General features: G+C 36.1%; 1 protein-coding gene across 5 annotated transcripts in view; it reads right to left on the bottom strand.

Moving 5' to 3' along the window:
• Positions 1-27,238, bottom strand: part of iqsec2a (IQ motif and Sec7 domain ArfGEF 2a) — an 84,763-nt gene that overhangs the window by 18,057 nt on the left and 39,468 nt on the right. Inside the window, exon 1 of one of the 5 annotated variants that reach the window (XM_083553614.1) lies at positions 18,597-18,823. The exons of the other annotated variants lie outside the window; for them this stretch is intronic. Within the exon in view, the coding sequence (XP_083409740.1) occupies positions 18,597-18,661 (65 nt within the window). The 5' untranslated portion in view covers positions 18,662-18,823. Of the gene's footprint in view, positions 1-18,596; positions 18,824-27,238 lie in introns of those variants that run through there. 5 annotated transcript variants of the gene reach the window in all.

The raw sequence follows: 27,238 nt of genomic DNA, 5'->3' as shown, positions 1-27,238 counted from the left end.
GCATGATGGAAAGTGCAGGACTTAAAGTCTTGCACTGTGCTGAATATAAGATCATGCTGGATAAAAACTCCTAATGACTTGTCAATCAGCAATGTCTGTAATGTAGTTTACCTGCAGCTTGACACTACCTCACTAATAAGCAGCAACAGTTACGCACTCAAAAATAGCTCCACTCAGTCGTCAACCTGTCGTTTCTTTCGTATTCTCTCCGATTCCTCACTTTCTATCCTACTCAGAGCATTGCAAATCTCTCTGCACAGCAAGCAGTCCGTAACCACCAACATAACAGCACACATTAGCAACCACTAAATGCTTCCGACAGCAACAACAAACAAAGCAATAATACATTCCAACCCAAACCATCTGAAAGAGCAAAATCCTTACAGCAACTGAAACCTTACTGGTATGCTTTCTCAAGCCTTCGCTCCTGATTAGATTTCTAATGAATTGCATTCTGAATTACATTCAAATTCATCTGCATTCTCTCTCTTCTCTCTCGTTCTCTTTGTCTGCACCTCCTTCTTAAACCTAAGATTGTATGTACATGTGTGTAATGACCAGAGCAGCTAAAGCAATCACTCTCATGGTTTAGTGTGCGCCAGTATATGTTTTTGTGGCTGTGTGAGTGTGTGTGTGTGTGTGTGTGTGTGTGTGTGGTTGACCTAAGTCTTATCTCAGAGTGAGCTGTCCTGAGGGACTCACACACACACACACACACACACACACACACACACACACACACACACACACACACACACACACACACACACACACACACACATTAAGTACACAAATTATTTGTAATTTCAAGATGGATCCTGCCACTTACTTCAATTAAACATAATTCCACTTCACAATTATTCACACTATAACATCTATTAGATAACATCACCTCTTCAGACATTTGGACTTGGGCAAAGTTGTTGGTATATGATCTGTAGTCTAAATTTTATATGTGGCCTTCCCCTTTTAAAGGCCAAAAGTAATCGGACAATTAAACATTTAGCCGTCAAAGTATCAAAGATGTAAGCAACATTCACTCTCTAATACATTCAGGATTCAGTATATGTACTTTTTACTCCACTATATTTTAATTGGCAATACCTGACCATTTTATTTGTCTATTTATTATTAATGGTTCTTCTACTTTGGGACATGATTCTGTAATGTTATTTTAGCTGTAATTTTTAGGTGAAGATCCTTTTTTAAATGATTGCTTAATTACTTTTTTCTGACTGACTTTTTGATAGTCTGGCATGTTGAAGAGTTGTGTTGTGTTGATCTTGGTCAATGCAGTGTTGTGGTGTACAATTTGATTTTTCACTTACATGTGTCTTGGTGTTGAGGACTAGTGCATCTTTAAGCCTATGTTCAATATCAGTCAATTACCCAAGTACTGTTCAAATCAGATTAAGCCAAATTGGAATTGGCAACTTTTTAAAATATGGTAACTATACTTTTACTCAAGTATGATTTTCAGGGACTCTTTACACCTCTAGCAAAAAGTCTAGAGTGCATTTGGAATTAGAAAAACTCCCCTTCACAACAGTTGAGTAAGGGTTTACCAGAATCAAGCCAAAGTTTATATCACAATATATAAACCACTGGTAAGCCTCAAAAACAGGAAGACCATCTAAAAAGCCTGTAAAGTTCAGAAAAAGCAAAAGACAAAGTTGTACCAGAATGAGTAGAGAGAAGTATGGAAAGAAACAGGTTGTGGAACTGATCCCTTGTGTTTACTAATGATGTGACTGCTGACAAAAGCTACAGAAGGAACTGAGAAGTGTATAGGCCTATACAGATGGTCCCCGAGTTAAGATGGTTCAACTTACGATTTTTCGATCTTACAATGACGATAGCGACTGAAAAAAATTCTAAAAATTTCGCACAACAGGCACAGGCAGCAGGGTACGATGTACGATACATTGGACACACAGTTGGGATGAGCATATCTCTCGCCCTGTGAGATGCCTCACTCTCGCTAGCGGTCGACGGTGTACAGATGTCTCAGTGTGAATTTTTTTATTTTGCAAACAGTTTCAAACAGCAATTTTAGTGATAAAACCATGTCTTCCAAGTGCCCAAGTATGTCTTTCCTCTTGTAGTAAAAATAAGAAGAGAAAAGCCATCAGTTTGCACTTTGTTCAGCACCTAGGGTCCACCTGGTAGATGTTAGGTGCTATATAAATAAAGATTTATTGATTGATTGATTGATTAATTTAGAGCAGAAAAAAGGATAAATCGCAATAAAGCAGGAAAGACTGTCACAGTCATTTTTTCGACTTACGATGGGGCCATCATAATGTATCTCCATTGTAAGTAGAGGACTACCTGAATTATCTTCTCTATATCAGCCAAACGCCGATCTAAAGAAAAAAGCCAGCATCTGGTGATGTCTAATAGACAAATCTAATTTCTTTTTTTTTTACAATATGGATTGAAATGATCTCTAAATACAGCACATAATCCCTAAGAATTTGTATTAAGTCAGGAGGAAAACACTTTAGGATAAGGCACTGGCAGTGTGCCAGGCAATTTTGTAATAGTCATTCACAGTCAATGCTATGTCAAGGGCTGGAATTGGCAGGGAAAATCCAAGAGCAAGTAACAGTACATTGGAGCTTAGACATCAAATGCCACTCCAACACCAGGCATTAAAAAAAACCCCAAAATAATTAAATACATTTTATTGATGATTAGGTTGTGCTTTATAACTTTAAGTTGTGTATTTCAATGTAATGAGGTGACGTTCCACAATAGAGACCTTAACATAATTTCAAATCTGTGAGCAATTTTCTTTGATCAAATAATTTAATTCAATCTTGAGTTTATTAGGATTAGACAGTGACTGCTAAATTCTCAAATTGATAAGGTGTACTCTAATACATGATTATTTCAATATTAACTTGGCCAATGGTTTATTGACACACACACACACACACACACACACACACACACACACACACACACACACACACACACACACACACACACACACACACACCCCAACAGCCGGGATGCAAGAACAATTTTCAAAATGAAAATGGTCAGTGGTGTACAAAAGTACATCATTCTGCCTGTACATAATCAGTCTAAGTCTAATAAGTGTATGTAATGTAATGTTTCACTTTATTCATTTTATACATTCTACATTCATTGATAAGGTGAGGCTTATATTTATTATTAACACTTTGCACTGTATACATTTTGGATAATTGCTAATCTGACAAACTGCTTTCAATTACGATGGAATGACGATAAATTAGTCTTACATGTTAAAAATGTAATTAATTGGTACATTTAATTGTAAGATTATCGTCAAATATAAAAGGAAATAAAACACTTGCGAATGAGTGTCACTACAAAATGATGTAAAAACACCAAGTTCAAGTTCATTATTGATCCATAACTGCACTCCCTGCCAACTTTTATACATTATACCTACTTACAGAATAGTCAAATATGCCAAACAGTATTCAGTAGAATAAAACCAAATCAACAGTGGCCCTAAGAATAAGCATACAGCACTCTATACAATATTTCAGCTTATTTTCCAACAGTGTAAATAAATAACCATTTTAAAATCTGGCCTACATATAGTGTAATCATACAACACTAAAAACTCCTAATTTCCCACCAGACACACTCAATAGAAACATGCAGATATCTCAAACCTAAAGCAAACACATCATCCATCAGGAATGCCAAGAGCCATGTTTCTGGTTCCTTTACTCATGCTGTTCTCTAATAGGACATTTTTGTGCTTCCTGCAGAGCCTTGTGCCCACAAACTAAAGCAGCAACAATGCAATTTAACTCAAACATCTCAGCTCAAATACTCTCACTGCAGAACCTGGGTCTGCATTGCAGAGGCATGGAGTTAATCTCACTTTCACTTAGATATGAAACTTTCGGAATATTTTCCCACATAGACAGTGAGGAAGAAGCCTTGGGCTACACTGAGCCAGCGGTGAAGAGGTCAGTCTACCTAAATGATAGACGATTGTGGAATTTTATTATCACTGACCTGAAAAAAAATTATTAATCAAAGGCTGGTTTTCTCCTCATCATCACTGACAGGTGTGAGTCAATAATGATTGTACAATCCCTACATAATGTTTAAGTAAAAAATATGTAAATGAAAAAAAAAAGTCAAATAAAGATGGAAAGCAAGACAGAAGGAGAGTGGAGATTTCACAAGGGCACAGACAGTGAGTGCTGGCCAAAATTAACAATCCTGTGTGATTAATGGAAAGACTGTTAATTAAAAATGCAGTTCAGACTGTGTACACTACTGCTGAGGTTTCTGTCCAGAGAGGCTGGCAGGAACCACACAAGGCTGGCAGGAGCACACGTGATTAATCGCAACTTAATCTCACATTTTTATCTGCACACTTGCATACAAACTGAATTACTCAAATGTAATCTATTTCATTACAAATTTTCCATTTATTTAATTGTATTTCATCAATTTACTTTCTGACAATTTAATTGAATGCTTAATTTAATCAACATAATTAAAAAGTGCATTGTTGAAAGATTTATGATCAAACTCTTGATGTCACCCATATGAGGATGGGTTCCCCTTTGAGTCTGGTTCCTCTCAAGGTTTCTTCCTCATATCATCTAAGGGAGTTTTTCCTTGCCACTGTCGCCACGGCTTGCTCATCAGGGACAAATTCACACCATTCACCTTCACTGTTGTTTTCTGTAAAGCTGCTTTGAGACAATGTCTGTTGTGAAAAGCGCTATACAAATAAACTTGACATTGCATTGCATTCATTTAATTTATTCTATTTTTATAATACATAATTTTATATATTATTTTACTAAGCAGGAATTTTATTTAAATTTGTTGTAAAAATGTAAACTGTTTAAATGTTGATTATCAGAAATATAAACAATAATAAGCTGCATTAATAAAAAATTACAACTAATTTTATGGTTTGCTTTTTTTCCCCCTAACATTTTTTAACCATAATTTATCCAAAACGTGACTTAAAAACAGTGAATTTTGTTTACCGTTTTACCCCTAATATATACAGTCATAGAAATTGGGCCACACTAAATAACCAATCCTTTTCTATTTGTAATGTTTTTAACTGTTAAATAAAAATGTATTCATTGTAATTAGTAATTGTAATTGTTAAAGCATTAAAGTAATAAGAGAACATTCTCCTTAATGAATTTGACCAGCTGACTATCGACCGAAGATAACAAAGTTCACGTTTTTATTTTTTACATTCTGGCTATAAGAGGATTTGTAGCTGACATTCAAATTTCTCATCTCTATTATTTTGTGTACTTGCTTCTAATGACAGTTAGGTCAAGTAGCTTTTAGGGACGTGGTTTACATTACATGTGCTTTTGTTTTGACACTATCTTGTTGCCTTATTGTGTTCACCTGTTCTGTGCAACTCACTGATTAACACAGCGTATACATATACAATTAGTGAAATTAGTTATGCGAAGTCCAATCCTTGGTTCCTTGTTCACTTACATGTTCTGGGTTTATTACTTTCTTCTTTTGACCTTTGCTGTTTTATGAATATGGCTTACCCTGGGTTAAGCATGCTTAACTTTATTTTGACCCCTGTTATCAACACTGACAATTAAATTGCCAAACTAAATATTATTCAGAGAACTCACACTTGCATCTGTCTCCACTAAATATAGTTTTTCTATGGAATACAGTAAACCACATCAGCATAACTCAAGACAATTTACAGCCACAGCAACATTACTTTAAAAACTCAATTTATGGACATGTTAAAATAGATTAATAATTCAGCAAATATTTTGCCACAACAAGTTACAATATTTATTTCACTATCCATTCTGTCTTTATTAATAAATAATTACAGTTGATGTTTTAATTACTCTGGTCTCTCATAAACCTCCCATATCCCATTTAGAACAACAAAACGTTTAAGCTATAAATAAACTAATGTTCAAAACCAAAGAGAGGAGACTGAAAGCCCATCTGATAGCAATTAGTTAAATAATAAATAGTATTGAACTAAATCAAAGCCCTTTAAGCCAGAGTGAATACTCTGAGGCAGATCACAGTACAACAGCACTTTGTGTGTGCAGGAATATTATACCACAAAATCAACATTTGCATCAGACAATAAGGCATGCATTTTATCATCCTCAAGCAGTCACACACAGTTCATTCAATTAAATAACATTCACTACTAATAAACAGCACAGAGGATGGAAAGTATATAGTCCACGATTGTTACGGCTATGGTTTACAGTAAAGATGAGCCATTTTTTACGATTCAATAAGACCCCTAAACTCTCTCTGCCATTTCTGCGTTTTTTCAAGACATTATTTGCCGTAAAATACAAGTAGCATTCTAGTAAGAGTCCAAAAATCAAATAAGATCCCACAGGACAAACTAAAATTCCAATAGCATTTTTTGACATGGAGCTCATTTGTTAGGCCATTTTACACACCTTCAGCCAATGCTATGAACTGAGTCAATTTTGGATTAATCATTTCATTAGCAATAGCACAGTCCATATTTAGGCCAGTGCTTCAGCAGGTGCTCTTTTCTTTCCATTTTATTATGGCTTCATTAGCCCACATCCCTGCTGGCTCATTTAGCAGACATGATCATGTCCTGTGGTGTACTGAAGAAATGACTCAGAAAATTCTGAAAATGTTGGCTTATAAAGGAAAATTAAGAAATAAATACCTTTTCCCACCAGAAAGCCTCAAGGCATGTGTTCATCCCACTACATTCTAATTTTAGCTCGCATATTTTAATCATCCGTGTGTGCGTGACAAGTGCAGATGTGTCCATATACGAATGCTAAATCAGAGGCTAATTCCCTATGCTGTTTCACTGCAGTGCTGTTTGTGCTTGTTTGTTTGTTTCTATGTTTGTTTTACAGAGAAACCTTCAGGTATGCCTTTAATAACAGAAAATGCTACGTCATGCCCGAATACTAGAAGCAAATCATACTGGTTTCTCGTTCAAATGCTTTTTTTTTTTTTTTTAAGGAAAATGCTAGAAAATCGACCAATGACATCAGCATGCCTATATCTGTCTGATAGAACCAGAATAACTGGGCAGCAGGATGATCTCCTTGCTCATCCTTTTCAAACTTACAGACAAGAATAAAAATGGCATACCAGCCTGGAGCTCAGAACCAGACAGTGCTTGCTGGAGCATAATATACGTCTGCACCACTGAGTCTGGTGACATGTTTCACAGAGTTGGTAGAGGGAAGGAAAAGAAACGTTTTATTTTAGAATGAGCATAAGTTTACTGAAGAGGGACCAAATCGAAGCATTACAAAGCAAATGGACTTAATGAAAAAAAAATTTTTCATTAAAGCAAATGGAATTAATATATTTCAGCCAATTTTACTGGATGTTTTGCCTATAAAAGATCATGTAAATTATCATTATTTAATGCTAGCAAGGGTTTAGTTATTAGCTAATGGAAATGACTAAAAAGAGCAAGTAAATGCAAATTTAATGCAAGTGACTACAGGATTTGTTTATCTAGAAACTGCAAAAGATGAGTATAAAAACAAATCCTTTGGGAGGTTTGATGAACACATGAGACCTTTTTACAACCATAACAGGGACCCAGTTAGTGTTAGTACTCAATAACTTTTTTTCCCACGTTTTGAACCCCGCGGCCTAAACAACAAAGCGGCTTATTTATAGATTTTTCCTGGGTTTTTCCCGGTTTCACAAACTTCAAGCCAAAAAACTGAGCGACATAACATTAGACCAATGACATTTCTGAACGGAAACGAAAATACGCACTTCACCTGTGTTCTGAGCTGCACGGCATCAGGAGAAAAAACTTCCACTGGTGGTGCACGACGATGACAAAAGATAAACTCCCCAGAGAAATACAGTGGTACCTTGACCTACGAATTTAATTCGTTCCGTGGACGAGCTCGTATCTCAATTTGCTTGCACATCAAATCAGTTTTCCATATTGAAAATACTTAAAATGGCAATAATCCGTTCCAACGCTCAAAATGACACCCCAATTCATGTTATTAAATTGGGAAATACAATTATGAATAACAAATCTTGTATAAAAACATAATAGAAAGAGTATGTAAAGATATAATAAGGTTTTATTCAGTGTATTTTCCTTGGAGATGAGACAACTTGAGCTAACGAAAACGCCGGTGGTGTGTGTGTGTGTGTGTGTGTGTGGAGGGGGGGTAGAGGCGATAAGCGGAGGCGAAAGGAAAACTCATTTTTTACTATCACTAATGTACACTACGTACACTGCGTCTCGAGCTCGTACCTCAATTTTTTGCTCATGTAACAAAGCACAAAATTCGACCGAGTAACCGCTCGTACCTCGGAAAACTCGTACATTAATGCACTTGTAGGTCAAGGTACTACTGTAGTTGTAAAAGGAAGGAAGAAGACAGTGAACAATGACTTTCTTGGTAGGCTACTGTTTAGATACAAGCCGTTGTAGCGCGTTGAGTCTGGGCGACTAATTTATGTTCAAAATAAAAATCTTTGTCAAACTCAGTGGGTGCGGTTTATATATGGGTGCGCTTTATAGTCCGGAAATTACGGTATATATTATGTGAACTATTACATTTTATGAGACTTGATGCAAAATACTGCCAGAAACATTTTCAAATAGTGTTACCAAATAATTTTCAAATAATCTTCACTATCCAACTTCATTATTGCTAAAACTAAAGGAAAAATGAATGAATTAATGAATGAATAATAATTAAATGAAGGGAAAAACAAGAGTAAATGGGGTTAAGGTGCTGGGCTACTGATCGAAAGGTCGGAGGTTCAAGCCCCGGTATCGCCAAGCTGCCACTTTTGGGCCTTTTAGCAAGGCCCCTAACCCTCTGTGCTCCAGGGGTGCCATATCATGGCTGATCCTGCACTCTGACCCCACTTTCCAAGCGAACTGGGATATGCAAAGAAAGAATTTCACTGTGCTGTAATGTATATGTGACAAATAAAGTATATTCTATTGTAAATCAATTGCCTCAATGCTTCATTTAGTCTTTTTAACTACACACAAAGTATTGTGTTTACCCACATACCGTTATTACTGACGCAACAGCCGCTAAAGTCGAGCACTGTGAACAGTAAAACACAGAAGATGCTGCAGAATAAAGTTTCCAAAGTTTGGGATCATTTCAAACTAAAACCTAAAGAAAACACCATACAGTGCGCTTATCTTTATAAAAGTAGTTTGAAATTGAATTTTATATTTTTATTTATAATTTTTTATTTATTTATATCTTGGTATTTGCATTTTGATGTAATATGGCAATTAAATGCACTAAATTGGCTCAGTTTTCATAGATTTTCTTGTATGCAATTTCAGCAATTGAAAATTTTAAATTACTAACAAATTACATGTTCATTTTAAGAGACTTATTTTCTCTTGTATATTTAGTATTGCTCTTTAATAAACAAAAATTAAATTAATCAGTATTAATACTCAATTTCAAATAATTGATAGCTGAAGCCCTACTATATACTATAAGGTTGCCTGTATCCTGCAGATTGCTGCTTTAGGTTTAGACTTTTATAATGGATTTATAATTTGCATATTCATCCATATTCATTAAATGTCTTGGCATATTTTTTTTTCTGTTTGTTGTCCTGGCATCTGTTTTTCCACTGAGTCTGAGTCACTCAATATTGTTGAAGAAATAGTAGAGTAAAGGTAGATGAATAGAGAAATGTTTACGTTTTTGTTTTTTCCTTTTTCCTTTTCCTAACTGTGTCAGGATAGTAAATAAAAAAAAAAAACATGCACTATTCAGTTAAAATGGGACTTGTTTAACTTTGATTTCCAGCATTAATATGTAAAATTGAGTTATAACAAAAAAGAGAACATTGTGAGTTTCTCTCATAAATCTATATGAAAATCAAAAGAACATAGAACTTGGGAACACGGGGCCTAGATGCAAACTTGTGTTTTGAAATGGCAAGTAAACATTGGTGGTTCACTTCCTGCACTTGGTTTAACAATAAAATATTTTTTTCTCATTACAACAGAACCATGCTAGTGTTAATCTGGAGCCAAGCAGAAGAATCCATTATGGCATCATTATGTAAACAATCTGAAAATATCTTCCCAAAAAGAGCCAAACATACAAATTACAAAATACTAAAATGCTATTATGGTGTCATAATAACTCTAGGGTCAAATGTGCAATGCAACCGAATGTGATCGAAGAGAGGATGGAAGATGTGAAGGTATTTAGACCTACTTTTTGTTTGTTAGACAGTGCTCCAAGGCCCAGTTTGGAACCCTGGCAAAACCTAGAGACCCTCAGGGGTCTGTGTATGTGTGTTTGTTGGTGAGGTTTGCCTATGACCTTTGCAACTATTGCCCGTAGTCTGGATAATACCCTGCAGTATTTGTACCCAAATGCGTATTGTGTATAATGTCAATGTGTGTGTATGTGTGAGTGGGTGAGAGAAAGAGAGTGAAAGAATGTTAATGCTTATTTATGACTCTTTACATTTACATTTGCACTATTTAGCAGACGCCCTTATCCAGAGCGGCGTAAAAGTGCTCATAATCATACTGAGTATCATATGCTTTTAATTAATTCCTAAAATAGAACTGTAACCTGTCTGAGTCATCAGAGTGAGGCTGAATGTCTCTGTGTGTGTGTTTGTGTGTGTGTGTGTGTGTGTGTGTGTGTGTGTGTGTGTGTGTGTGTGTGTGTGTGTGTGTGTGTGTGTGTGTAAAAATCACACTACGCCAAGTGAGAAAGCTGGGTGTTGCACACTCTCTAATGTATTGCAGGTATAAGTGAGAGACGACACACAAACTCGTCGATTGCTCTAATTTTGAAGCAGACGAGCATGTGGCTCACTGTTTTGTAACTTCTATCCTTTCTCAAAAAGCGACCAAGAATCTTTTTTTCCCGCATGTCATAGGGTTTAATGGAACAAATGATTGCCTGAATGTATTGGAAAGAGCTGTGAAAAGCAAGCTGAGAAAGAAGACAGAGTTGGAACAGAAGAACAGCAGGCGGATTATGCATTTTACTTCAAAGCCTTTACTTCAGTCTAAGCCAGCAAGACACTATATTGATATCAGTAACGCACCACCTTAAATTATAAAAGGATACTGATGTTCAACAAGCAGTGCACCCAAAAGGCACACGAATAAAAAATATATTAAAAAAACTATATAAAACATATTAACTAAAAAACTACTCAGTGTCATTCTGAACATCTACGCCAATAATAAACAACAGAGTCTAGGCTTGTGAGATCGTGTGTAATACACCATATCATGCCCCCCAAAACTAGAATGGTGTTGCCTGTGGCTTTGAGGGGGAAAGGAGACAAAGATTCTTGTGGAGCGAAGGAGCCCTGATAAACAACATGGTGTTTTATTTCCTTAATTTCAACCCCTCTCGAAGTTTTGCAGGCAAAGATTTTTTATAAATCTATAGACTTTTCACACTTTCCAACAAACATATAGTTAATACAACATATGACTCGAAAGCCATGGCAATAGTTGGAATTGTTCGGCAATTCCCGATACCTATCCCAAGCCTAACATAGCAGGCAATCGCTATTTGTACCTAAACTGTATGATGATAAATTAAGGCCTCAAAGAAGGCTTTTGGTGATAACACATTTATACACACTGTGCACTAATGCAGACCATTCTTAAGTTCTGGACAATTTGTTAGCTCTACCCAAATACCCTATCAGCTGCTGAAATCTTTCAATAGTTTGAGTCTGGTCTTAAAAAGTCCCTGAACTAACTAATTAGAACGAGAGTATAAGACAGAAAACCGAATTGCACCATGGAAATAACCTTCAATAATGTGTCTGTGTACAAATCAAATAACAATTAAATAAAGACAGCAAAAGAGAAAAAAGAAAAAGAATGAGGAAAAGTGGAAGAAGTCAAGCAAAATGAACAGATAAATTATGTTTGTTAAAAGTAGGAGGAAGATGAGGGGGAGAGACATGGTTGTGATCTCATTGATGTACACAAGGCCCAGTCAACTACTGTTATTGGCTGGAGCGCAGAATGGGCAGACAGGTGGCCAAGGCAGAATGAGCGGAGGATGCCCCATGCAGCAAAGGAGAGAGAAAGAAAGAGAGAGAGAGAGAGAGAGAGAGAGAGAGAGAGAGAGAGAGAGAGAGAGAGAGAAAGAGAGAGAGAGGGAGAGAGAGAGAGAGAGAGAGAGAGAGAGAGAGAGAGAGAGAGAGAGAGAGAGAGAGAAGGGAGAGCAAAACACATGCCTGAGATCATTTCAGTATTTACAAAGCAGCAATGAAAGCATTAGCGCTTGTCCATTACATTTGAACTTATGCAAATTAGAAAACAAAACCTATGTCCTGCATATCATTTTAATGAAGAGAGTTAATAGGCTATTTGGTGGTGCTAAAGCACGCACAATTAATTTTGCAGTACTGGACCATCAAAGCAAATGATGCAAATGAACAATATAAAAGTGAATGCAACATTTTGCAACACGAAGTATCTCAGCTCAGTAAATTTGCCCAGCACACTGAATCAACACATTGTCCTCTGCAGAGACAGATGCTCTGCCATTGGACTAAAACCAACACTGAGGCCATGCAGACAGACTTGGCAGTGTATCTGCAGTCCTGCTGCCCACATCTGGACCAAAAAAAGAGGGAGTGAGGAACAAAATCAAAAAAGGAGGGGGACAGAATAAAGGAGGCACACTTTGCATTCCAATTCATCTAACATAAAATACTTCTTTTTTGTTTCAATGATCTTAGACATTTCCACTATGAACGTCTTCACAAAGGAACATTAAAAAAGGTGAAAACAAATCTGTTGTCTGGAAGACCAAAGTAAAGCCCACCACTGGCTCTGGCTTTGTTAAACTTGAACACTAACTCTATTTAGCGTCATTACAGAGTCTCATTCTCCTGCTGTTTCACTCTGTAACCCAGAAATCATCTGAAGTATAATGAAGATACTGGATGTTTTACAATGAACCTGTGCTCTGGCCTTGAACGCCCAGTTCATCATATACATAAAACAATTTTGTTAATGTGGATAAAAACTAGTATTTGCTGTTTTATTTTTTTTGGCAGCTCCAGGGATTGAAATTGCACCAGACAAAACAAACAAACAAAAAACAAACAAGTCATGCAAGATTTTGAATTACTATTGAACTTTAAAGAATGGTTAGCTATAACTGGGAAGGAGTGCGGCTAGATTTTGTACCAAAAATTCCCTTCATAGCTATAAAAAAAAAAAAAAAAAAAAAAAAACCCTGCACTTCTGGTACTGACCATGTCCAATTCTGCAATTAATGGCATTAAATTGGACTCCATATAGACAATGTAAAAATAGAATACCCTGTGTGATATACAGCTTTGATGGTATATACATGGTATTGCATTGCCATTAGCGGTGAGCAGTCATGGCCAGCAAAGCTTTCTCTGCTGGCCTAAACACTATCAGACATTGACCTACTTTTTTTTATTACTATAGTCTCCTTAATAAATAGCTCTGTTTCTTTATTCAATCAGATTTCATATTCGCCCCACATGGCAAGCTAGCTGGCCCAGAATAACGTCAGGTTTTTTTCTGTCCTCTGAATGGTTGGTCAGAGGGAAACTGCTACAGCCAAGTTTCGACTGGCAAAAAACATGTGTAGCGCTCTGCACACATTAATACATCTAAATTATGCCTACAGAGGAAGAGAAATTGATTTGGTCGTGGACATACTTAAAAAATCAATTTTGGAAAAAAAAGCTAAACATCGTAAGGAGAGGTCGTCCAAACCCGAAGCCGGAGGTTTGGAGTTGTCTTAACTGGGTTTCTTGCTTTAGTAAAATGGTTTTCACCCTCCATATGCAAAATGCCTCGCTCTCTGTAATGCCACATGTTGTTATTTTGCGTTTTTGTATTGGTTTGATGGTTTCTATAATTGCGATGTGATAGTGGTGGTATTAAGAGGTGGATTAAGTCAGGTAATTCTTCACTGAAGGCCCAGGCACCAAATACACTGCCTGCCACTGATTGCCACAATAGGCAGTGAAATTTATACTGTTTATAATATATTATCAGAATACTCAAACTTTATCCACAATTTAGCATTTAATGTAATGCTAGTAGACAGTGTTTTCCTCCCCATTAAAATAACAGATGAGCTAACCTACAGTATGCATGTGGAATGAGTTGCGCAGGTTTTATTTTAACTGTCTTTTATTAACGTCAGAAAGAGGAAGAAAGCTACAGGACAAAGATTTTGATCTAAAACAAAACAATTCAAAGTGTCAGACTACTGATAATAATGATAATTAGAAGTTTATAAAATCAATAGCATCAATCGTGAAAATGTCAACTCAAATGCCATAAAAGAATGGTATGGTTTTTATTTTTGTGCCTCAACTGCACAATCACCTAAAAATCCGCCATCCGAGGTTTCAGATTCGCACAGTGCCCGACTGTAAAGCTGATAAAATTAGTTTGCCCTCCACTACTGTCCTTAAACCTGAATTGCTGGAAATGCTCACTTTCCTTCTGGACGTTTCTGAAGGACTACCTTTTTAAAATGGTATATCATCAGAAGAGAGAAAAATCAATATCGCACAAGCCTAGTTGGACGTTTTAATTTCAGCACTAAAAACTACTTCTGTCTTAAAGCAAGACTCTTTACCCTCAGCTAGGCTATAGTCTCCCATGTGCAAGATCCTTTGGATAAATGTGTCTGCCAAATGAACATAAAAATACAACATACATTACAAAGAATGGATGACAGCTACACTGCTCCTAGCCTGAGCTGCTCTAGATTACTTACTTCATCTTGCTGATTGAGTTACTGCATGGATAATGTGTCAAGGACAATATTACAGGCTAGTCACAGCTGACCAATACATATTGCACCATTATTATCTCTGTTAACACACCTTTTTGTACATATTGTGAGCAAACAGATGTTTCATTATAGTGTCAATGTTCAGCCAATGATAAAGAGTACTTCAGAGACATCAAATATATAAAGCTTTTGTTTTGTTTTAGGGTAAAGGATTTGCTTTCATGGGTCCTCTGGTCATGTGTTGTAACGGAATTATATTGCAAATCCAATATAAAATCCTCTGGAAATGCTGGCCTAAGTGCTAAAAGCATGAATGATGTAATAGGCGATAGTAACAGTTGCTACATAGTGACTGGACAGCCAGAAAAATATGGCACTCAGTCAATCAGATAATTTGCACACTTAACAGGATCAATCACTAAAATCATTTATGATCATGTTTCTTTTTCAAGAAAGAAACCTTCTGCATCAACCACTGATAGGCTGTCGCACTATAGTCATCCTAAAATAATGTTACAGTCAACATACATCGTTTCAACAAAGCAGGATGCATTGAGCTTATCAAGCGTTTCTTAAGTTGCATGAGGCACCGCTGGAGTGAATAATGACAAGGATGTACTGCAAAAGCCTCACACATAAATTGGCTGCATGACCAGTGCACTTGCCGTCCCTACAGCCCTCTCTGCATGGCAAATGTACTAATTTAGAGCGTCCTTTAAAAGTCAAACTATCTGTTTAATCACATAAATAGTCTTACAGAATCAGAGGGCTCTCTGCTAGGAAGACAAGAAGAGAAGCGGGAGAAACACACCACTGGGGAATGTTCTGCATGCGCCCCGCCTGTAGTCATCCTAGCGTTATTGCGTTAGCATTAAACACAGCAAGCTTCGATTGCAATGATAAAAAAAACAGACATTAATGTACAGTAACAACAGCACAGCATTTGGATTCAAATATCAGGAAACATTACATGTCACAGGAAGCTCTAACAGGCTACAACAGACATTTCTCCATTGCTTTATTCAGTAGCACAGAAAGCAGATAGGTGAAGTCATTCGTGAGTGAAAAAAAGACATAATCCCTAATTGGATGGGATTAATTTTCACACGGCTTGTGTAATAAAATACCGGCAGGTCTCCCTCACATCTAGACAGCATTGTATAAATAGGTGTGGGGTTTTTTCTTTTTAAATAAACCCAATGTTTGTAGAATCTATAATTATCGTATGGTAATTTTTATGAACATGAACTTTTTTTCAAAGCTATTGTGGATGCATTGGATAATTGAGTGTTTTTATCTTCAGTTTTAGAAGCATTTCTGTCAGTTTTAATGCTGTTTTATAAACAACTGATAAACCTTGAAGAGATTTGCAAAGAGTTTTCTAGGACTGTAGAACACTAGAATTTGCATGACATTCTGGCATACATGAATATAAAGTGATTTATTAACTAGCTGCCATCAAAACAGAGCTTTTAATCAGCTTGAACATCTCTGATGAACTTGGCTTTCCTTCTAATGAGCTCTCAGGGAGTATAGTAAGAAAAAAAGTTATATCCATTTTCTATACTTGTTGATGGGATTCAGGTTGGTCATAATTAAATTATATTATCAATATCATGCTCATTTGCATCACACTACATCTATCTATCTATCTATCTATCTATCTATCTATCTATCTATCTATCTATCTATCTATCTATCTATCTATCTATCTATCTATCTATCTATCTATCTATCTATCTAATCTAATCTAATCTAATTTAATTTTAAAAGTAGGATTTTTCTCCTGGTTGTCCATTTACATTGTAATAGTTGTTTTAAATTAATGTATAATTAACTCATAATATATACAAAAATCACTATGATGCTGGCACTTATATTAAATGTAACACTGATAATTCACAATAAATGGAACCAATATCACTGTGCAACATTCTGTGACAAATAGTATCTTAGCATCTTATATCTTTACACTGAATATGGGCAAATGTACCTCATTTTATTCCTCTGAGATTGTTCTTTATACTTCTAGCTGATCATTTTGCTTCTTAATAGAAAAAACTTTAAATGTTTACCACTGAAACAGGAAACAAGACAATTTTAACACTACTGAAAGCTTGAATTTAGTTATCATATATTAGGAATATGATAGCTTTGACTATATATTGCAGATATTTTCGTGTACTAAAATGCCATTCTTTACACTATAGAAAAAGTGGCTTTGCCTCAGCTCCTGCTCAAGATCTGGCTTTCTGTTCGAAGATACAAACCCAATATTTTGACAGCATATATGTATTCATACATTGCCAGGGATGTCAAGTCGGTGTACAAAGCAGTGTTTGTGTCCATTAAGTGGGCAGAGAAATTATGTTGAGATTAAAATACACACTGTACAATCTGCAGCAGTGAATAAACATGCTGGATTAACACCTACAATGTGTTGGATTAACACCAATCTTGCTAATTTAACACCTACTGTGTATTATGTAAATCCAGATGGACCAGAGAAACAAAATAACTGACAGTCAAAAAAAAAAAACAGAAAACAAACAAACAAACAAACAAAACACTGCATAACAGCGCAGCATACGGATGCAAAAGATCATGTGTGTCTTACATGCACTATTATACACCTCCCCACGTTATTGCCTGGAAGGAATATTCTGTCATTTACGTTTTCTGTCATTTAAAAGAGGGACCATAGAAAATATTGTACTCGTTCAATTTATACATCATTCAAGTTTAGTAAAGGCTTTATCCAGGTTAGGGTTGCAGTAGATCCAGAGCCTATCCCATGAACACCTGGTGTGAGACATAACATACTTATTTATCCTCACAGGCATTTTAGCATCGCGAATCAGAGTTTCAAAAAAAGCTCGCACATACACAGCAAGAACATGTACAGACAGTAACCCCAGCTAGGGATCAAACTAAAGACCCTGGACCGCTCAGTACCGCCGTGTTGCCCTGATCTCAACCCGATCATATCCTGATCTGATCCCACTGACTTACATGAACACCTGCACTTTCAAGACTGTAAAAAAAAAAAGAGAATGCATTAGTAGATAGTGATTATGCACATTTTTTTGTTAACATCGTGACCTTATCATTTCTGTTTTGTCATGACATCTAACATTTTTCTCACACCTACCCCCGACACCCCCCGACTCTAAAACCCAACCTCCCTCTCACTCCGTTCACTGCGCAAAAAGGCTCACTGTATGATACACAAGTCATGTTAGCACTGCACACTTTCTTCATGCATAAAAGAAATGATGACAGCCTGCAGTTCTCCCAGTGTACAGTGCACATCTGTATGCGAGCTGACTCCACACATCTTCTCTGTCTGAGTACCAGCATCATCATCATCATCATTATTAGAAGCAGCAGAAACAGCAGCACAATCCACCACACTAACACACACTATAAAACACAGCATTACAACCCATCACAGAAATGCTGCATTTGCATGTTAAAGCTGCCTGCCATCCTCTCATGTGGTTTCAGTTACACTGAAACAGGCAACAACACTCACACACACCTACACACACTTGTTTTGCAGTGTGTGCACAAACCCCGCCGTGACGCTGTGTCCTTTTCCAGCTGCCGTTACACCACTCCAGGAGACGCCGATGGAGATAGGATTACAATGAATGATGCAATTAAAAAAAAAAACAACAACACACACACACACACACACACACATGAGGCTCGAGCCAAAATCGTGACTGACAACTGTGCAATGAAATAAACACAAACAAACAGAGTGATAGGATAGCATACCAGTAAACAAGCTTGTTATTGAGAATAGCAGGAGTCTTATCCGACGCGCAGTTGATGCACCACATTGTTGCTACAAAACCCCGCTTTACCCGCTATAATGATTTTAGCGTCTCCGGTATCCGGTACAGGAATACAAGGCAAGCTTTCTGATATATGAACTCCAGCCAGAGAGCTGATAGGAAACGTCAAAGAATCTCTCTCTCTCTCTCTCTCTCTCTCTCTCTCTCTCTCTCTTTCTCTTTCTCTCCCCCTCCCTCTCCGCCTTTAAAAGAACCGACTCGCTAGAATCCGGCGTGACACAGCACTCACATTCACACCCGAATCAAAATATAACTTCACTGAGCTCAGTCAAATCCTTCCTTCATTACACAAAAAACAGTGTTTATTCATCCTTTATCATGTTCCCTGTTAATCACTGAACAAAACAGTTCCATGAAGATACACTACATGGAACTAAATGGACACTACTTTTCCAGCACATATGTACTTCTTCACCAAACTGTTACCACAAAGTTGGAGTCGCACACTTGTAAAGGAAGTCTTGGGAAGCTGTTTTCCCTTCACTTGAACTAGAAGAACATGCTCCAGCATGACAGTGCCACTATTCAACTCTTTTGGGATGAATTAGAACACTGTCTGCACCCCAAGCCTTCCTCACCCCACCCTAAATCAGTACCTGACTTTACTAACGCCCTTTTGGCTGAATAAGCACAAATCTCTACAAGAACACTACAATATCTAGTGGAACATCTTTCCAGAAGAGTGGAGGTTATAATAACATCACATGGGAGCGATAATTGGAATGGGATGTTCAAAAAGCACTTACAAATTCAATTCGAATTAATTCATTTTTATTTGTATAGCACTTTTAACAATGAACATTGTCTCAAAGCAGCTTCACACAGATAATGTGGTGATTGAAAGTGAATATGTTCTTTATAAGTAAGTTTGTCCCTGAAGAGCAAACCGGTGGCGACTGTGGTGATCTTATGGTCAGGTGTGCACAAACTTAAATATTGTGTAGTCTGCTACACTGACTCAGCACTACAGTTTGCTTATGATCACCATCACTGTACCCCGTAACATCGTATATCTGCAGTAAATGGACATTCGGTGCCACCCAGATGAAGACGGGTTCCCTCTTGAGTCTGGTTCCTGTCATGGTTTCTTCCTTATGCCATCTCGGGGAGTTTTTCCTTGCCAGTTGCCACCCTCTTGCTCATCAGGGACAAACTTACGCTTATAACGAACATCTTATTCATTTTTATCACCAAATTATCTGTGTAAAGCTGCTTTGGGACAATGTACATTGTTGAAAACGCTATATAAATTAAAATGAATTGAATTGAATTGTAGGGACACCTAATCATCAATACCTTTCTTAATTACCAAACAATACCAAACTTAAATAGTGTGTGTATAAAACCTAACCATTCAGTACCTGCTTTACAAACAGGTACATTTATACTGAATTGGTCTCCCTTTGCTGTTATAATAACCACCAATGTTCTGTGAAGGCTTTCGAATAGATTTTGCGACATAACTCTAGATTTGTAATAATTCAGACAATGGTTTTGGAACACACCAACAGATGGCAGCACAAGGCTGCACGCACTGTCACAGGGAGCGCAGACATTTATAAGTTAGTTTGCCAAATGTAATTGTCCTGTGTACATCGGGAGCTGTGCAACTGATGCTTTTCTAACCACGTGATTTACCACGTCTGCTATTCTTACCACGTGCACACCCTTTTGCCAAGCTCTTCTCACACGTGAAACAACTCATGCACCCATCCCATCCGCCAGACTGCTCTCTTCCCGAAGATAAGGATGCAGCTTAAAGGATGCAGCTTAAAGGATGCAGCTTAAAGGTCGCCGTTTTGACACCATTGTGGAGATCCAGCGTGAATAGCAGAAGGTGCTTGACACGCTTCGAAAAGGACACATTCCAGAAGTGGCAGGAACACTGGGAGCACTAAATTACTGTGCAATGGGACTATTTTGTGGATGATAGTGTGTAAATGTAAATACTAAAGTACTTCCTTTAAACAGAGCTAGTCTCTAAACCTTTTTATACCATCTCGTAAGGGCCGTGAGTTTAGTCAGTCAGTTCATCCCAAAGGTTTTCGGTGAGGTTTAGATCAGGGCTCTGACAAAAGGCTAATCAGCTTTACATTTTTATAGATATAGTGCATTTCAAAAAGCCCTTTAAGAAAGGTTTGATCATATGCAATACTTGCAGTAAGTCAGAAAAGCACCCAGTGGTGCAGCTTAATACAATGTCTCTGCTTTGCCTTCTTCAATCCCTACCTTGAAAAGAAGATCAATCATCAGCTGAGTCACACAGAGTCATAGTTTGAAGTGTTTGAAGTCTACTCAAAAAAGCCACATACAAATTAATTAATCCATTTTCAGCGGCCTTGTTCCAGTGCACTCAGACCAATGAAGCATATTCAGACTGCATATCCCTCCCAGCAGGGACACAAGTATAATCACTGGCTCTCCTCCTCACACTGGCATTCTCATTATGACGATGGCCAAGAGGACGTGTGAGCCTCCATCTTTCATCCTTGTTCCGGTAATTGTATAATTGCATTACAACCACTATTTTGATCATACTTCCTTACTCAGCTGATTTTATTATTGCGTACATACAGATTCATGACATTTACATTTATTTGTTTGGCTTTGTAATGTTTGTGTGACAGTGTTTTGGCTGCAGGCCAATATACTTTATGTCCTGATATACCGTGTTTCTGAGAAATTAGCATTTCAAGTAATATTCTATGGGAATCACCAATAAGGATCTAAAAGCTGAGAGCCCAGAGATTTCCTGTCTTTCAGGGGTTTTATACCATACAGCAAAAAGCAGCCAGTTTTATGGAGCAGGATTCAAATTGATTTCTACTTAAACTCTACTTCATCACAAAACAACATCTTATACAAAATTTGAAATTATAAATGAAGATATGAATCTGTGGCTTTCTCTCTCTTGCCAGGTAGGGCATGGCAGGACAAATCAAAAGCCACCACAAGCCCTAGTTTTAGCATCTTAAGCATATAATATTAATTGTTTTAATTATTATTTTTTTTATTTAAAACATTAACCAAGAGCACCAACAATGCAGTGATCTAATGAGTTAATTTTGTGGCTGTAGCACAATGCATAAAGTCAGGCATATGCAAGAGCTTCATATTCATATGTTTATATCAAACATCAGATTTAAGAAAAATCTGTTATCTCTATGACTTTAACTGTTGCATGGACGTAAGTGGCAGATGGCCTGGTTTCAGTATTTTAGAAACTGCCAATTTCACAAACAAAAGTCTCTAGAGTTTAAACAGAATTCAGTGAAAAACCAAAATCTTTGGAAAAAAGATTTTTCAGAAGTCAGTTCTGTGGATGGAAACACCATTTTGATAAAAAGGGGTCCGAGTAAAATAGCCATATTGGTTTAAGCTGTCAGGAGGAACATTTAAACTCATATACATGCTCTTCAAAACACCGCAGATTAAGGTAGAACAGCAAAAGACCTGACATTAGTCCACTAATGTCAATGTCAAGAACAAGACTTTGAGCACAGACTCAGACTCTAAAGCTAACAGTTTTCCTTTACAAAATGTCCTTTAACGAAATGCAATTTCATACCATATGGAATAAAAAAAAAGTTGATCATATATGACATTTTTCTCAAATCAACTTACAATTAATTTACATGATGTTAAAAGTTATAGTACAGAAAAGTAACACAAAGTAAAGTACAGATATGCATCAGTTGGTTTTTAGTGAACAATACAATATAATATGAACCACTTTCCCTTCCTCTTTATTTCCTGTTTATAATACATCTATCACTATTTTCCTTCTCACTTTTTTTAGTTGGCAACCATCAATCTCGATTATGCTTAAAAAAAAATTCTCTCACTTCCTCCCACCTTCTCGTGTTTCTACTTTTTTATATATCTCCTTCCATGGCTTTCACTCACTCCATCTCTCCTTATTCTAATCAACTCAGAGGAAGAGACAGAGAAATGAAGGCGAGCAAGAAAGGGGAGGGTTGCTTGGTAACGGTTACTGAGTAACGGATGTGGGAGGGTGCATCGAACCGGGGTCGAGAGTGGTGTTGCCGTGGCAACCAAGGTTTCATACTGTCTTATTGAATTTGTCGCAAGATAGGAGGGCTCAAAGTGCAGATTATTCCCATGCACATTCACATATGCTCACATACACACAAACACGAATCGACGCAAAGCCCCCTCCACTATAAATAAATATATAAAAATATATATACATATATATATATATATATATATATATATATATATATATATATATATATATATATATATATATATATATATATACATGCATGTGTATGTGTGTGTGAGAATATGTGAATGTGCACTTTTGTGGGATACAGTGTATATATATATATATATATATATATATATATATATATATATATATATATATATATATATATATATATATATATATATACACACACAAGATTGTGTGAGAATATGTGAATGTGCACTTTTGTGGGATACAGTATATATATATATATATATATATATATATATATATATATATATATATATATATATATATATATATATATATATACACACACACACACACACACACACACACACACACACACAAAACACACACAAAAGCATTAACACCACGGCAACACTCCAAACTAGTTTAACATTTTTATATAAACTATATGCTCTTGATGACCTGTCCATGGTGCTGAAGAAAGTAAAAAAATCTGTAAAAAATCTGTATAAGGCTGTACGGGTGTCAGTGTATAGAGTGTCATGAGATGAAATAGGAAGGTAAAAATAGAGCATTTTTTGTAAATAGAAAATATAATAATAATTTAGTAAAAAAGGTGATATCTGATTATTATTTATTTCAATTTTTTTACAAAAGTTAGTTCATATGTGTTATGTACAGCCATTAAATATATGTAAGATGTATTGAATTTTGCTAAAAAGTAAATCAGTAAATCATTAAAAAGTAGATATGGACAAAGCAAAATGAGGAGCAAAAGAGTCTGTTTTTGTTCACTGAGAGCCGTGAGTATGCGAAACTTTACAAAGTGTGTGCAGAATTCTCACAAATAACCCACAACTGATATTACCTTTAAATATGGATTCTTCAGTTGACAAATGTGAAACATATTCTGAGTGAAACAACTTTGAAACTGGCTTAATGCTGAAAATGATAAAAGAGGTTTAATAAAATAATGTTATTGTAACAAAAATTTTTATAAAACATAGCTGCTAAATAATATGCTCTAAAATCAAGAGCTGCATATTAAACTGAGAGATTAAGGCGGCTAATCATAATATCTTTTCTTGCCAGAAAAGAACAATGTTTTTGTGGTTGGTAATAAACAGAGTCAAAGTAAGCACAATAGTGGGTTGCTAGAATCTGGGCTTTCTATTTTAGCAAGCACTTAACAGATAAATGAACCAGGCAGTGGAATCAAATGCCAAAGGAATTTCTACACTTTTCATAGTTAATTAGATTTAGTCTTATTTTTTTTTAGATAAAATAAGTGTATGCATTTTTTTTTTTTTAGTTCTAACAGCAGAATTTGTGTAACCAGCGTTTGGAAAATCTAAAGACCAGCAAAGGTATTCAATCAAGACAGTTGTTTTATCTGCTAAATATTTATATTAGAGTAAATAATCTCTAATACAAGGGATATTCACTTTTACACTTTTGAGTTTGTTTACAGTTTTATTCCTAACCCAAGAACTGCACTGTTCTAAATTCATTCCTTCTTCTGTACCTCATACCATCAATTCTTATTTTGTCTCAGTCCAAGCATTAAGAATTTAATACCCATTAAGGTATTAAACAGTGCCTGGAAGGCTGACCATAGACCATCACACAGAGCTGACCATCGACATTATACCGATATTGCTGTAAAAAGCACAGAGTAAAAGCCAAATCAGTGTCGATAAAAAGCTTTTTAAATAAATTAGTTAATTTAACTTATCCAAATATAAGTATATATGGAAAACAGTAAACTGGAAGTATACCTTTGGCTTAAAACTAGGGTCATGCAGAGATACACAGAGGAACAAGTTAAAATGGGTCTCATGTATCAAGATTTTAAAACATCAAATGCATCAACTTGCTAAGCCATAGCAACCAATATTCACAAAGAGCACATCATATATGAAGTGGGCATTGAGTGAAGCTATATATATATATATATATATATATATATATATATATATATATATATATATATATATATATATACTGTAGCTTAAGGGACAATCCACAGCTTGGTGTGAATAACACAACTTTAATGAATGATATTAAATCTGTCATTGATGTCTGGAGTGCAAAACTGACTAAATGGATACAAATGACTGGTAATTTTTGTTTTTATTATATTTTAATTTCTGGAAACTGATCACTTAAATTCATGCACACATAAAAAAAAACCCACATGCAATATGATTACATTTATTTGAATGAACTGTAAGTTCTGCTTGAGTGTGTGTGAATTACTTGTGTTGCATCTCTTTAATAATAAAGCTGTTGGTGTTAATGTCGTGCAGTTTTTTACTATATTTCTCATTTAATATTGCTTTATCTTCACCAGTTCTTTAAATTCATCTTGTGCCTCGGCCTATTTATCAAAACCAAAATATTCACATACTTAAGTTCAATGCCACAAAAATTATTCATTCAGGAAGGTAAGTTGTTGTACATTATGAAATGTACAACAACTGTCTCACTCTGTGCGCAACTGCAACTGTAAGTTTCTATGGTTATTAAAAGACACTACATTCATTTAGAATAGTAATTAAATTGACTAGACATGAGTATTTAGAGAGTAAGCATTATGAATGGTTTTAATAATCACACAATGTGTAATAAATACAATAACAATAGTACAAGAGTATTTATAACAATAAATACAATACTTTTACTAGCGTTGTAAAGCCACCGTACATATCATACATGCTAGTAATCAACAACGTATTAATTTAGTTAGCGCTGATTCAAACCTTGTAGCAACCGTCTGTTTAATCCACACTGCACGTGCACTGTAATTGTGACAGCACACTTCTTTTTTATAGCACAAAAAGATTGCTAAAATGTAAAATAGTATTAATAAATAAAATAAACAAGACCGTGTATGTGACAAAAAATATAAAACAGAAGCATCATTCCTCTACCAACACTTTAATATTCTACAAACACTTTAATATATACTACCAGGTTTTCCTAAATAATGACATCTTCGCAGATTTTAAATAAAGTAGGTAAGGTTTTGGCTTGCAGCTGTAGCACAAGTAGTCAAGTGGTGTAACAGATGACAACCAAGGTCTTTCTATATATGTATATATAAAAGGCAATACTGACATCCAAAGGCAAATGGGCAAGAACTTAAACACAGACAAGGCCCTCAAATCAGTTCACTCGATTCAGTACACGCGATACTACTGTGCAATTAAGTTTGTTTTGTGCTGAGTGCATTGTCTGTACACTGTGTTGTTTATATTGCATTGTTAAAAGCCTGTATCAGCTGACTGTCTGTCAGTAGGTTTCTAAACCTCTTGTCTGACAATGTTCAGCACAGCACTGTGCTTGTGAGGAAGCAATATTGTATTCTTCACATTACATCTGCGATGAAAGAAATGACAATGAAAGCATATTTGACTTGATTAAAGTGTGTAATGCACTGAGCACATCAAAGTTCAGCACAGAGTCTCCAGCAGTATGTGAGCAAATCAATTTAATTGGATGGGAGTGAAAATGGAACTTAAAACAAAACTGCACAGGAAAACAAATAAAACAAGCCATTTGCTGGATAGCTTATTATTGTCGATGAATAATGCAAATACAATTAAAGACTCTACGTTTATCTACATACATAAAATTCAACGATATCCCCTTGCATATCCATTGGGCAGTATTTTCTGTTCTCATCCATACAGAACCTGAACGGTCCAGCTACTAATATTGCTATTTATATACATGGCCTTACACTCTCGTCATATCTATTGTCTCTGCTGTCGTTTCCTCTTTTTTTGTTCTGTATTAAAAGCTATAAGTGACTATTGATCAACAGTAGCTGATTCATCATTGTCTGTATGTCTGTATGTGAAAAGGCAACATATCTGTAGCTCTGTTGTTTTTCACAACCAACACTTTTGTGCTTCCTCCTATTTACATTTATGAAGTGTGTAACCTGTAATCCTTGTAGTTGCTTTTTATTACAATCTTATCTGACCCTTCTTAATCATGCAGGGAAACTTTGCCAGGAAATGTTGGATATACACTACAAGGACAAAGGTATGTGCACACCAGATCATCTTTTTTTTTGGGCCCAATTGTAAATTATATCTTGTTTATGTGCTGGATTAAGATTTCCCTTCCTTCCAACAAAGTAGCCCAATTATGTTCCAGTATAACAATGCCACTGTGCAATTATTGTTAAGGTTTGTGTGGAAGAACTCGAGTGACCTGCACAAAACCCTTACCTCAACCCCACTGAACACCTCTGGGATCAATTGGAGCATCAACTGAACCCCAAGCTCCCTCACCTGACAGCAGTGTGTGATTTTACTAATGCTCTTGTGGCTGCATGAACTCCACAT

Source organism: Silurus aristotelis (genome assembly GCF_946808225.1).
Source record: "Silurus aristotelis genome assembly, chromosome: 11".
Taxonomy (NCBI): domain Eukaryota; kingdom Metazoa; phylum Chordata; class Actinopteri; order Siluriformes; family Siluridae; genus Silurus; species Silurus aristotelis.
This window is presented reverse-complemented; position numbering and strand designations above follow the sequence as displayed.